We start from the raw sequence: 14,275 nt of genomic DNA, 5'->3' as shown, positions 1-14,275 counted from the left end.
TCACTAAAAATGTACCATTGTTTCCACAAATGACACACCCCTGGCACACAGATAAGCCCCTTGTAAAAGGTGCCAGTGGTACCAAGGGCCCTGTGACCATGGACGGTCCCTAAATGCTGCAGCAAGTGTTGTGTCACCCTGAGGGACCCCTCACCTAACACAAGCATACTGGCATTGCAGATTGTGTGTGTTGGTGGGGAGAAAAGGGCAAAGTCGACATGGCATCCCCCTCAGGATGCCATGCACACAAAACAGAGCTTGTGGCATAGGTAAGACACCCCTCTAGCAGGCCTTAAAGCCCTAAGGCAGGGTGCACTATACCAAAGGTGAGGGCATAGCTGCATGAGCAATATGCCCCTACAGTGTCTACGTCCATTCTTAGACATTGTAAGTACAGTGTGGCCATATTAAGTATATGGTCTGGGAGTTTTCCAAAATGAACTCCACAGTTCCACAATGGCCTCACTGAATACTGGAAGTTTGGTATCAAACTTCTCAGAATAATAAACCCACACTGGTGCCAGTGTTGGATTTTTTTTTTTTAATGCACACAGAGGACATTTTAGAGATGCCCACTGTGTTTGACCCAATCCTCTAGTGTAGGACTGACTGGTCTGTGCCGGCCTGCCACTAGCAGACACGTTTCTGACCCCCTAGGGAGAGAGCCTTTGTGCTTCACACATCCCCCCTGCAGGAACTGTAACACCTAGTGGTGAGCCTCAAAGGCTCAGGCTCTGTGTTACAATGCCCCAGGGCACTCCAGCTAATGGAGATGCCCGGCTCCCGAACAAAGCCCCACTTTTGGCATTAAGTCCAGAGGGATAATTAAGAAAAACAAGATGGAGTCACCGCCTCAGCCAGGACCACCCCTAAGGTGGTCAGAGGGCTGAAGTGACCCCCTCCATCTTGGTTTGGGGGATCAGGGCCAATAGGGATAGGAATGTGGCCCCCTCCCCAAAGGGAGTGGGCACCACGAGGGTGTAGCCACCTTCTGGGACTGTAACCATTGGATCTTGTATTTAAGGGCTCCCTGAACCAAGCTAGTCAGATTCCTGACAACCTCACAAAAAGAAGGACTGCTTAGTAGAAACCCCAGCAGAGAAGGAAAGCAGAAAACAACTGACTTGGCCCCAGCCCTACCGGCCTGTTTCCTACTTCAAAGAACCTGCAGAAGAGAAGTGATGCGTCCTGCAGGTCCAGCAACCTCTGAAAAACCTCCAGAGGACTGCCTGCATCACAGAGGTTCAAGAACTACCGTGGACAGCGGCCCTGTCCAAAGAAGAACAGAAGAAACCTCTTCAGAAGGTCTCCCGCCTCCCTCCAGAAGCCTGAGTCCTAACCACTCTGCACCCGACGCCCACGGCCCAGGTGGCCCAACCGACCAGAGAGGACCCTCAAGTGACGGTGACCAAGTGCCCACCCTGGTGGACCTCTCCACCCCTTCACGACGACGCCTGCAGAGGGAATCCCGAGGACCCCCCGACCACGACTGACCTGGATGAAGATAACCGACACCAAAGGACCCACTGCACCCGCAGCCTCCAGGCCTTGGAGAAATTTACACCTGATGCAGCAACGTTCAACAGGCGGCCCTCTTCCCTGTCCGAGCGGTGATGAGCCCAAGACACCCCCCTGTACCTCACCTGCAGCGCCTGAGTGACCCCCCGGGGTCCCCTCATAGAATTTCATTGGAAACCCAACACCCTGTTTGCACCCTGCACCTGGCCGCCCCAGTGCCGCTGAAGGTGTAGGATTGGTGCCTACTTGGGGCCCCTCCAGTGCTCCTCTAATCCCTCCTAGTCTGCCCTCTGAGCCACGGGTACCTACCTGCTGGCAGACCGAATTCCGAGTACCTCCTGTCTCCATAGGAGCCCACATTAAAATTGCTCAACTTTGACCTCTGCACCTAGCCGGGCCCGAGTTGCTGGTGGTGGGTGTTTGGGGTTGACTTGAACTCCCAACGATGGACTACCTATAACCCGGAGACTGGAAAAGTAAGTTGTGTACTTACCTCTAAAACTGTACTTTATTTTCTTCCCCCAGGAACTGTACTGAAAATGCAGAGTCTGCTTTTAAAATAGATATTCTCTGTTTTCCTAAAAACTGTTTACTTGACTAAAGAGAGACAATGTTACATTGATGTCTATGCTAAGTACTTACCTGCAACAGTATTTACTTCTGAACTGAGTCTTATGGTTCTAGTAATAAAGTAACAAAAATATATTTTTCTATATAAAATCCTATTGGTCTGGAGTTAAGTCATTGAGTGTGTGTTTCCTCTATTGCTTGTGTGTGTACAACAAATGCTTAACACAACTCTCTGACAAGCCTAACTTCTCGACCACAAATAGAGCATTAGTATTGACTATGATTGCCTCTGTCAAGCCTCTTGGTGAACCCCTGGACTCTGTGCACACTATATCTCATTTTGATATAGTATATATGCAGAGCCAGCTTCCTACAAAAGTGCAGTCCAAGCTTACAACATTTCCATAGAATGCTCACCCTAATAACGAAGGCTTTGCATTAATGAACCATAAATACAAGTTTGAACAGCATTAACATATGGACACAATTTTATTTGAACTGCAGACAATGTCCTTCCCTGATCCATAATGTGGTACTGTAAAGCAGCAGCCCAAGGGGTTGTGCTGCAGGGAGTTGGGTCTACTTGCCCCAAGGTCAAAATAAACATGAAAACGTGTTGTCCTTGGCCCCAAACAAAATGTCCTGGGAGTAGGGCTACTCCCCATCAGACAAGACAGCGTTCCTGCTGGTTCTGATGGAAAGAGTTCTAAAACTTCGAAAGCCAATATTTTCTTGATAATTAAAAGTTTATTACGACTCCACACCACATGGCATAATGAGTCAGGAGGTGAGCGGCATCGTCTGCACAGGCTATATGTATTGCCAATCAATCTCCCATACCAGTAGACTTTCAGGTGTATCAGTCTTAATCTTAGCCTGATATGTTGCCATTTCTGTTTTTAGATAAATTGTTTAAGTCAGGGTGGTCATACAAACTGGTGTAAATTTGCCATACGACTTCTTGTCAAAGTCCTTAGGGTCCAAATCTGCAAGTACCCAACAGGTGTTTCTGACTTCAAATCACTCGCCATCTAAGAGAGCATAACTCAATAGAGAATTAAGAAATGCCTGCCAGTTCTCGTTTCATCTGCACACAGTGCATTTCCTTTTCTAGCTCAAAGGAGCTTCTAAGAGTGAGCTGAATAATATGGGGTGAACAACTCAAACTTCATGACCTCAACTGTTCCAATAACAGCAATGATTAAATTCAAATTATATTGCCCGGTGTCAGGACTGTTATTTATACTGGGCCGACAAAAGGGCTTCAGAAGGATCATTTTCCAATAAACAGAAATAACATGATTCAGGACATCTTTCCCCTTCAGCACTCAGTAGTGTTGTACTTAGATGTTAAGCAAGCTTTGTTATTTCTGCCCCTTCATTAAAGAAACCACTATCACATGGACCTCTCTGCCTTACGATGTTTAAATATAACCAATCGATCTATCGTTGAGAAAGCAATGAAAATAATACTTTTGCCTGTATCTTCTTAAGCTTTTGTCATGTGCTACAAATCTACCAAAATATATCTTTTACTTCATATTCATTATTTACGAAAGTGTTATACTTCTGCTATAAATGATTCTTCAATGTCCTTTTTCAGTTGTGTGTATTGCAATCAACTGAATTATCTGTTAAACATTAATGCCCTACAGTCCAGGTGTTCTATACAAGATAAAAGAGAAATCTATACACCCTCCGTAATGATGAAAATAGACCACAATATAACAAATGGTTAATGACATCCTGAATAAGTAAAAAATTTAAAAAAAATAAAAAAAAAGGGAAGGTCAAGAAGCTGTAGATCAGCTGTGTAAAACATCTACACCTCAAACCACTCCAGAATCAAACATATATCACCTTCAAAACTATCCCTATAACCATAAAAAGACTTCTGACAGAAAACAAGTGAAGGCTTTCACAGTCCTAAAAAACTGTTCAATGATTTAACTCTCAATGTATTGTCCTTCATTCCTCAACCACAAGGACTCATAAAAACTAAAGATACCTTTTTAACTTAAAAAAGATTTCACAGCCCTCGCCACCATCCAACAGCCGTCCTACAAACCATTGTCTCCACCAAAGACCACAGTGACAATAACCTTGTCCTCTTTCCAGTCAAACTCAATGAAGAGCATTCATAAATAAAGCCTTACACCATACAGAGACACCATGTTCTGCTGTATTCGCCACACTTGAAACAAAGATCCTAGCAGTCTACCAGACTACTTCCATCAAGAACTCTTTAAAGGCATGAGAAGTCTCCAAAGCTCTCTTATATTCCCTCACTGCATTTGACCCATCAAGCCTCAAAAACTCCAATCCCATCTATGAACCTCCATTGACTTAAAAGCAGCAACTGCCCAAATCCACTGGCACAAAATCCACTTTTAACTTCGCCGAAGAACCTTGACATCCGTAGTCAGTATAGGACAAAATAAAAGAATCCCACATGCTCATACTAACTTCCAGTTCGCAACTTCAGAGATGCAAGCAGTTTTCCTCCCGGTATGAAAAACGAGTGAAAAAACAAACCATGTGGAGGTATAGAGAGTGGAGAGACTACTAGGATCTAAAGTCAATGGAGGATGAGATGATTAAAAAAATCACCCTAAGACAGAATACGATGAATAACGGGTGCTACCTATAGCAAACTAACAATCCTGATGATGACCTCAGATAGATTGATCTACATAATTGAGGTCGAAACGTCGACAATTTGATAGTGTGGATTTCTCTTGAGAGACTAAAAAGTGACTTCTGGAGTGATATGAGTCCGCGTATAGAAGATCGCAAAGACGTTTTTATGGTTTAATCACATTTTGTATATATTGTACAAGAGCACATTTGCACAAACGACTTTCACTACATTCACTTTCACTGTGCCATCACTATAGGAGCACCATAAGGATTGAATTCAAAAATCAAGAATGACTGTGTTTTTTAGTAATGATATAATAAGATGTGAATTGTTGACAAAATTTGCACTTGTTTGAATATTGTTAAAAATTATTTACCAGGAAGACAAGGGTTTTACTTCCCCCTGTAGGACCATTGTTTAATTGCTTATCATACTAACTTCCAGGCCTTTCCACAAAGTTTGACTTAGTGCTTTGCAATATTCTATTTCTCGGTCTGATATGAATGACCAACCAAGTTCTCAGACTGTTCTCCTAAAAATGTAAAATCCTCCATTTCTAAATGCATCCCAAGTATTTATACCTTCCCCAACTAGTCCCAGGCTTCCTCAGTCCTACTGCCCTCTTTGGTATCAACGTCAAACCATCAAACCATTTACTCAGCTCTTACCCACAACATCCAATGTTAACTTCTGGCATTAGGCAAAAAAGATAAATGCTCACTTATGACCAAAGGTCTATAAAAAACAAAAACTAAACTGCCTCACAATCAAAAAAAATTAGTCATACAACCACCACACATTCAAGAATAACAGTTTGCTGGTGTGTCTACACCACAATTTCACGAAAAAAGGCCATTGTTATGTATCTCTCCATACAAATCAACAAACGTGTCACAATTAAGAACAATGTGATAGTCTGGGGCTGGGAAGGGGGCGGCGGGGTGAGTCATAAAACAGGGCTCAAACTCAATGCAAAGACGTTTTTTTAATTGGCATAGCATATAATCTATCATTACTACTGGAGTAATGTCAGCTGTCTGGGGACCTCAGCACACAAGACCTTGGTATCCATCATAGTCTGGGTCGCCCTTTAGTTATGAGTTATAGATATTCATGTTTTTCTAGTTTGTCTCTACTAGACAATATTAACATATTCAATGCACTACTGATGTGCTATTTTGGCGTTGGATAGACATGGCAGGCTTTGACACATTATTTATGTATCCAATAGGATGTTAATATACCCTTGCTCTATAGTATGAGCCTTGTTTTGCTGGTGTACAGCTGTGTTTAAAATGTTCTGTGCTAATAGATTTTTGTGTATGATGTATCTTTGTGGCAAATGTTACAGAGAGCTCCTCAATAACCCAATCTCATTGCAATGTGTATACTACGTTGAATATATGAAGATGCCCAGTGTATTGTGTAGAAATGAATGTGTATGTTGTTTCATACAGTGAGTGACTGAGAATGTATTTTCTTGTATTATACCTGAAGTGCAAATATAACCAGAATGGAAATGTAGTTCTGAGTGTGTTTATGTTAAAGGATAAACACATTAGGCACACCCAGCTATCCACATAGACCAAGGAAACCTTTTAAGAACCAGGGAACTGTTGAATATTTACAACAACTGAGCAAGATAGCACTTGGACACAAATCACTGTAAATTAAGCAACTCTATAAAGCTTGCATATTTCTACTACAATCCTTTAGTTGAGAAAGGCCAGCTTTGAGGAGGGCATTTGTTCCAGATATTGGCAAACGGGAAATGCCCAGAGCATCCTATATTTCACTTTATACTAGAGAACCTTCCTATTACAGTATGCAATTTTTTTAAACAATTGTAAAGGTCCCGAACCACAAGCACAGAAGTTTCAAGAAACACATTGAGATTATAGTTTAACACAACGGTACTCAAAGTACGGCCCGCGGGCCGCCAGCGGCCCGCGAGACGCTGCAAAACAATTAAATACATCATATTAACCACGAAAGGTGGTCGACAGGTATGAACACAGGGTATTACATGTTGGATACACTTAGCAGCAGAAAAACAAAAATAGTGACTATGTGCACATTCGGTGAAAACACATAATACCCACATTTACGCACTATTTGCCGTGTGCAACGCTAAGGGATGCTTGTGGGCACAAAACTGAGCAAATTTCAACCCGATCAGCTCTCCAGTGTGAAATGATTTTCGACGATCGCCAGCCTCAAACTAAGTACTATGCGGTGTGTGTGTGTGTGTATGGGGGGCAGGGACGGGGGTGGGAGGGATGTGTCATAATAGGGCGTCACAGTGCAAAGCCGGATCTACGGAAATAATGTGACTTGTCCTTGTCCGAAATCCCAGACCCAAAATGAAACTAACACCCGTGAAATCGCACATTTCACGTGCTTACTTGTTGACAGTTGTGCTTGTGTTGAAATGTATACTGCCCGGGTTTATCTCTATGCAAATCTTCTGAATGGCAGTGTTGGGATGTCTTTGTGTAATAGCGCCTAACTGACGTTTTTTGGCATGGCCAGTGGCATAATGAATACACGACTCTATTTAAATAATGCTCCGCTATTTTGGCCTGTTAGTGTGGTGCTGAAAGGTTTCACACAGCGATGCTTAAATGCTCCTAAATTTGGACATATTATTACTTATTCAGTACCTTGAGCACCGGCTGCAGCAATCTCTGGGCAACCTACGGGTCACAAGTTTTAATACCGTCAGGGCCCACTTACTTCCTTTAACAAACCTGTGTTAGATTAATTGGCTGTCGTTTTGCGCTATCACTGTACTGGCATGGTATTGCTGAATTAACTGCATGGACGTCAATTCACCAAGATGCCAGGCCGCAATATGTAAACATAGAAGAGGGCCACGGGAGCATGTGCAACAGTGGCTTCCTTGCACATGCTCCCGCGGCCCTCCTCTATGTTTACGTACGGCGGCCATTGTTTATGGCGTTACCCTGACGATCCTGGAAGCCAAAGCCCCATAAAAGTCAGCGCTTGCAGCTAACTTTTACGGGGCTTTGTCGTCTGCTTCCTGTCACCGGCTCCACGTCTGCTGCCCGCCTGCCTGCCTGCTGTTCTACATTTGTGGCATCTTTACAGTGCTTTGAGTCAGGTAATGCTCTTTGGTTATTTATTTATTTGTTTTTAATGTAGTGTGTGTTACTGGGGTAGGCGTGAGAGCAGATTGCGCTATGTGTGTGCGCTGTGTGTGTGTGTTACTGGGGTAGGGGTGAGAGCAGATGGCGCTGTGTGCAGATGGCGCAGTGTGTGTTACTGGGGTAGGGGTGGGAGCAGATGGCGCAGTGTGTGTTACTGGGGTAGGGGTGGGAGCAGATGGCGCTGTGTGCAGATGGCGCAGTGTGTGTTACTGGGGTAGGGGTGAGAGCAGATGGCGCTGTGTGCAGATGGCGCAGTGTGTGTTACTGGGGTAGGGGTGGGAGCAGATGGCGCTGTGTGCAGATGGCGCAGTGTGTGTTACTGGGGTAGGGGTGGGAGCAGATGGCGCTGTGTGCAGATGGCGCTGTGTGTGTTACTGGGGTAGGGGTGAGAGCAGATGGCACTGTGTGCAGATGGCGCAGTGTGTGTTACTGGGGTAGGGGTAGTTATACCTGGATTCAAAATACAGCATTGTTTAGCATTGTTTTGAAAAAGGGGGCGGGTGGTTGTTCCCCCTCTAAGCCCCGCCCCTTCTAAGCCCCCCCCCCCCGTCACTTCAGTGCGGCCCTCGGTCGCAAACCATACTGCAATTTTGGCCCCCGAGAAAAAGTTTTTGAGTACCCATGGTTTAACAGAACCCTTCATTTGGTAGTACTCAAAACAGGACCGGCACTCACCACTAGCCTGTGGGTTTCAAATTAAACACTAAGTAGCTCTTATAGTGCATTATGATCAATGTGGTCTGTCTTTGCAAAGCTGCAGCGCTCCCAGTTAAGCAATGTTTAATCAGTATTCATATCTTGCAATATTTCATTTTCTTAGTTTGATAACTTTGTCAGCCAGTTTTTCAGTTTCTCTGCCAGTTGTTATATGATATCCTTAATGTGTCAAGCATTATAGTCCAAGTGGTGGTAAGAGCTCTATGTAAACTGGCTCCTATGTATGCAAGGAGGGCTCTATGTAGCTATGTTACAAGTTAACGTATGTAAATCCGATGCCGCTTTTGAGACTGCAGCTTTACAATTTGGGCTACATAAATGTAGAGAAACGGGAGTGTGGAAGCACTTCGTTCTCCAGGAAAGGCATGGGCCGAGACGTGATTTGCAGTTGACTGGACTAGGCTTTGCAATCGGCGGTTCGCGTAGCTCGATCCACTTATTATTTACGCAGAACTACAAGTCCCATAATGCAAAAGAGAAACGGACGGAGCAGCATACTAACATAAAACAGCATAAGAACATGGGTCTGCGGCTACAAGCAACACACGAAGTGGTAGAACGCTATAAAACAGTTTACAGCATGGGCAATGCGCACGTTGAGACACTTATGGCATAAACTAAGCGCTATAAAGGGTTTAGTTCCAATAATGCAAGTCCTTTCGGGTGCCATTAGGGGGTGCAGTGGCGGTTTGACACTGTCACGGCCAGGAAAGGGATGAGAAAGGTGTAAAGCAGTGGCCAAACAAACGTCAACACTCAGCCCTCGAACTAATAGAGCAGACTGTAAGGGAAAGAATGACCTGCAGGCAGGATCTGGATAGAGGCAGTAAGAGCAAAAAGAATAGGCTATAATGGATCCACAACCTATGTCTTAAATAGACTAAAATGCACGTAGTGCGATAGAGATGTCAGGGAGGGGTTTATAGCAGTGAATGGGGTTTCGGTATGGAGGTAAGCAACTCACAATAAAAGGTGGGAAGGGGGCTAGCGATCGTGGCATGTATGGAAAAAGACACTGGACCAGAGAGTGACTTAATTCATCCCGGTCACTAGCTCCACGCGCCCCTTCACACTTGCCTGAGGGTAACCCCCCCTCAATCTGCACTCACCTGAATTTACCGCCAAGGGGGTCGCCATCTTGGTCAGAAAGCCGCGCCACGGACCGGCAGAGAGAGAAACGAAAGAGAGACTAATGCAACCAGAGACAGAAGACAGACTACAGTGCTTGTGCATAGAAAGGAAAGACAGACGAGGCGCACGCGCCTGCAGTTCGGTGGAGAGCAAGGAAATTGTGGAGCAGCTCAACGTTGGAATGTCAAATGTTCTAACAAATGAGAGAACAAACGGCCCCCTTCGCCCGTGACATCCGTATTGTTAGTCAGATTAACGTTTGAAGTATTCACTTTGATTTGGGCTCCGCTGTGCCTCGGTGTTGTTGATTTGTGACGCATTTCTGCCAATTGCCAATTATCGTTGTAACGCGCTGGCAATTTTTTCCATAAATTCAGGGCTTTAAGTGGGCCGGGTCTTTCCGGTGGTCGGCATCGGCAGTTTTAAAAAGCGGGTGCTGAAACGGGTCCATATCGGGCTCTCCTTTTTGGCCTTCATCCTCGGTGGGAAAGAAAAAAAAAACTTGACCGGCAGCACTACCCCCATTCACTGCATTTGATGTAGCTTCAAAGTGACTCCTTACAGTTCTTTTACAGACCCATCGTTTCAGAACTGAAGCATTTTAAATATTTTATACAAAGAAGCCATTATTATTGCCTATTTATCTTATGCAGATAACTGACAAAGCCAATAGTCCGGGCTTGTTGTAAGTATAATGTTACTTATTATATTATAAATCTGGATGCAATGATAGAAAGAAGCAGCACACGAAGCTCAGCACACATTTTTACCTTAAGTGTTTTGTAAGCCATGCCTTTAAATACATCTACCACATCTCTTTGAGAGACCCCCCCCCCCCCCCGAGCATTTTCATCCCACTTAAACCCCTGCATAAATTGGCAAGCGCATTTACTTTTCCAGTATATACTACATCAGTGCTCAATATATAACATTTTCTAGCATTCATGGCAAGATTTTTTAATTCTATTAAGTACACAGAGGCGAGGATTATGCTTATTTTTCTTCACTATTTTGAGCGGCCAATAGAAAGTTTATTCAAGCACTGGGTTACCAATGAAACCCTCTTTAGTCACATGTCCAACCGTAGAACTGCAGCCTTATGTATCTCACAAAGTGCCATAACCCCACCTCTTTCTTTGATCCAGAAGGTAGACAGTTAACATTCCAAAGCCTCTAATATGCCTTTCAAACTTGGGAAAACACAAAAACAGCCTTCACCGGGAAACTCATAGGAAGGGTAGATTCCAGAACATAGACTTACTCCTGAGATTTAGCTGAGAGGATTCTCAAACTTATAGCATCTTTGGGGACCCATGAAAAAAACTGAAAAAAGGTTGACAAGTATGCCATTCATTTTGCCTACAATGAGAAATATAACAAATCCTTAAACACCGGTCCAACAAGATAAAATCACAAGTAACATAAATCAATAAATATTCTATTATATACTCTTGCATATCATATTGATTAAATCGGAGGGATAATCCTCGCCTCCATGTCCTTACAAGAATTGAAAATTCTTGTTGCGAATGCTAGAAAATTTTATATTCTGTCAGGAGTGGAGGCTCCGATTATGCTTGTTCAAAGCTGACCCATCACCACATAAGCTACATCTACAATAGGTTAGTAATAAAAGGCCTTAAAAGTCGATTCCAATGACCAATCTGCTGCTTTTAAAATATCTTCTAAGTGTGATGCAAAAGATTTTGATGCCACTCGTGGAAGGAGCGCGAGGCGCGCGGAAGAGGGTCAGGTCGAGTCTTGTGTGCGCTGACGAGCAGCGCGCGGGAAGAGGAGTTCTTACGAAGCGGCGAGGACTGGAGGCGCGGACGTCACGGTGCTTGATTTCCGAGACAAGCATCAGCCTGCTCGCAGACACCGAGCGCCCGTACTGGAGCCGTCTTCCTCGCGCCGAAGGTAAAGCACCGCGCGGTCGGTAACCCTGCAGCCGGGACGGAGGGAGGAGAGACGGTGCCCCGCCACTGTCCGGTTCCGCGAGCTGGACAAGCACCTGAGGGACCGGTGTTTGGGGCACACGGGGCGGCAGCATTTCAAACCAGCCAACCAGGGCCGGGTGCTCTACTATGCATATAAAGCCGGAGAGCTAAACTAAACATCGTTGTTATGATGAAAGCAACATTTAATAAGTTCAACCCATTGCCACTTTGGAAACAGGGGAAGCGAGACAGTGACGAGGTGTGGAGGCAAAGACGGAGCAAAGACGGAGCAGAGCAAGGGGCTCTGTCAGTGTTGTATACTGCCGAGAACGGGCTCTTTCGGTGTCTGTGCGACGGGCTCGGTCGGTGTTTGTGTGCCGTCGAGAGCGGGCTCTGTCGGTGTTTGTGTTTGTGTACTGTCGAGACAGCCGCATAGAGTGAGGAAGCGGCCGAGGTGGGCGGCAAAGGACAGAGCGCTTTGGAGGCATCTCGATACCTGTGTCGCCGTAGTCCCTGGAGGGGCTGCGATTGTTGGAGACTGCTGGGAAGGAGCTGGTGAGGCGCTACACGGGACTACAGCTCCCAGGAGCGCATGGGGAGTCTCAGCCGTCCATCTGCCCATTGGTTGTTGACTCCCTATATTGCAGGTAGCCTACAGCTGCGCCCAGGACGAAGCCCGGATAAAGGGCGGACAGTTCGTGACAAGGTTCTGGTTTATACAGGCTGCTGACCTTTGTGACCTGTAGACCTGTATATCTGTACACTGTGAGACTTCATGAAGTGTTTTTTTTTTTTTTTGGACTGTATGTAGGTTGTGTATATCACATTTTGTTTTCAAGCAGCCCTTATTATCTTTTATTTGTGTGTAATTAGGGAAAGCCTTATTCGATTTTAAAGTGATAATCTGTGACTGTTAAGCATGTCAAAGCAAAAAGTCCCCTCTATACCCCAGACATTGGATAATTATTTAGTGAAGATTGTTAGTAAAATTAATTGTGAGAGGAGACAATCCCTAGGGCTTAGCAGCCCCCCCCATTATCTAGTGTGCAACTTTCACCTGCTCCATTGGTTCTGGATGACAGTAGTAGTGTCTGCACTAATTCCGGTGTTCCTGATAGGGAAATGATTACGCAGAATACTTCTACCTTAGCCGATCTAGAGGTTTCCACTGATCCCATAGTGCAACATCCACCCACCCCACTATCTAGAGTGGTTAGAGCATGTAGAAAGACCCAGACTAAACGTGGGGGTGCTCGGCCCGCAAAAAAAAAGATTAGTTAGCCCCCTCAAGAATCCCGATGAGGATAATACGGCAAATATCGACGACGTTAAACTAGATGCAGAAAAAACAAAAAACTTAGTAAGTATTATTGACTTAAAGATTAAGGGTATTGTCAAACCTCTTATGGTAAAAATTGATCAGCTAACCGCGGAGGTTAATAGATTAGGCGATCTCCTCAAAAAAAACACTGGTGGAAGCAGATAGTGTGTCAGCCCCAATAACAATAAGCAATCATGATACTCAGGTTGCTCCTCCCGGTGATGTTACAGGTTTAGATATTAGTAGGAGTGTTGTACAGAACTACCCGACAGCACAGTCCTTAGCCTGTAATGATAGCCAGGTTGTTTTAATACCTGATAGAAAAGAGGACTGGACTGAGGTAAGGCGAAGGCGCGCCATTAATCTCCCTCCTGACTGCGCACCATATGTGGTAGTTTTAGCTAATGTTCCCCCTGTTTAAAAAATAAAACTGTTTCCTGGATGCACAGGCATTGTGGGTTCCCAACTGAACTCTCAAATCAAGTTCTGACTACCAGAAGGGTAAATTGGATAGGGAGCTCTAAGAAAAGTTTTAGTGGTGACTGTGTCATTATAAATTTTAAACACCCTCAACATGCTGCCACTGTATTATTAAGAGCTGCCTCATTACCAATTACTGATAATAATGTGTGTGCCCGCTCGCTTGCTTTCTTTTACAGCCATCATAATAATGCCCCTTATGGGAGTAGAGGAAGTAGATTATGCCCTGCTACACACAGGCTATACCCTGATATTTCAATGCAAAACCGGTTTCAACCCCTAAGTTCTCTGGATGCAAATGATTGACTTAATGAGGCAGGGCAGTTCTTACCCCAGGTGATTATTATTCCCTGTATGGATATTGGTATAGACAATACCATGGCCCAAGAGATGCCCAACAACACAGAAATTGAATTGGCGGTGGATATAAGGGCTCCGCCTGATTGTGGGGACATAAGCAATTCAAACCAGAATGCGAATTGGGGACGAAACAATGGTATGGTGCCTGATAGTAATTGTGTTAGGGGTAAGGATACCACTACTATTGTTTGTTGGAATGTGGCAGGGCTGAAATCGAAGGAGAGGGATCCGGGATGGTTAACGTTTGTTAATGCCCATGACATTTTATGTCTTCAAGAAACATGGTGTAAAGATGAAGTTAACTATGAGGGATTCGTTTCTTACAATTTACCGGCGTTGGGAGGTGGTATAGGTAGAGCGAAAGGCGGTCTCCTTATACTTGTAACGATCTGTCGTCCTATTGTGGTTAAAAAGTATATACCTGTAGGGG

General features: G+C 44.6%; 1 protein-coding gene across 1 annotated transcript in view; it reads right to left on the bottom strand.

Annotated features, from left to right (window-relative positions):
• Window positions 1–9,866, bottom strand: part of NUP205 (nucleoporin 205) — a 525,888-nt gene extending 516,022 nt beyond the window's left edge. The window contains exon 1 of the mRNA XM_069227955.1: window positions 9,726–9,866. Coding sequence (XP_069084056.1) covers window positions 9,726–9,849 — 124 coding nt within the window. The 5' untranslated portion in view covers window positions 9,850–9,866. The remainder of the gene's footprint in view (window positions 1–9,725) is intronic.
• Window positions 9,867–14,275: the final 4,409 nt, after the last annotated feature.

This window comes from Pleurodeles waltl, chromosome 4_1, assembly GCF_031143425.1.
Source record: "Pleurodeles waltl isolate 20211129_DDA chromosome 4_1, aPleWal1.hap1.20221129, whole genome shotgun sequence".
NCBI lineage: Eukaryota > Metazoa > Chordata > Amphibia > Caudata > Salamandridae > Pleurodeles > Pleurodeles waltl.
This window is presented reverse-complemented; position numbering and strand designations above follow the sequence as displayed.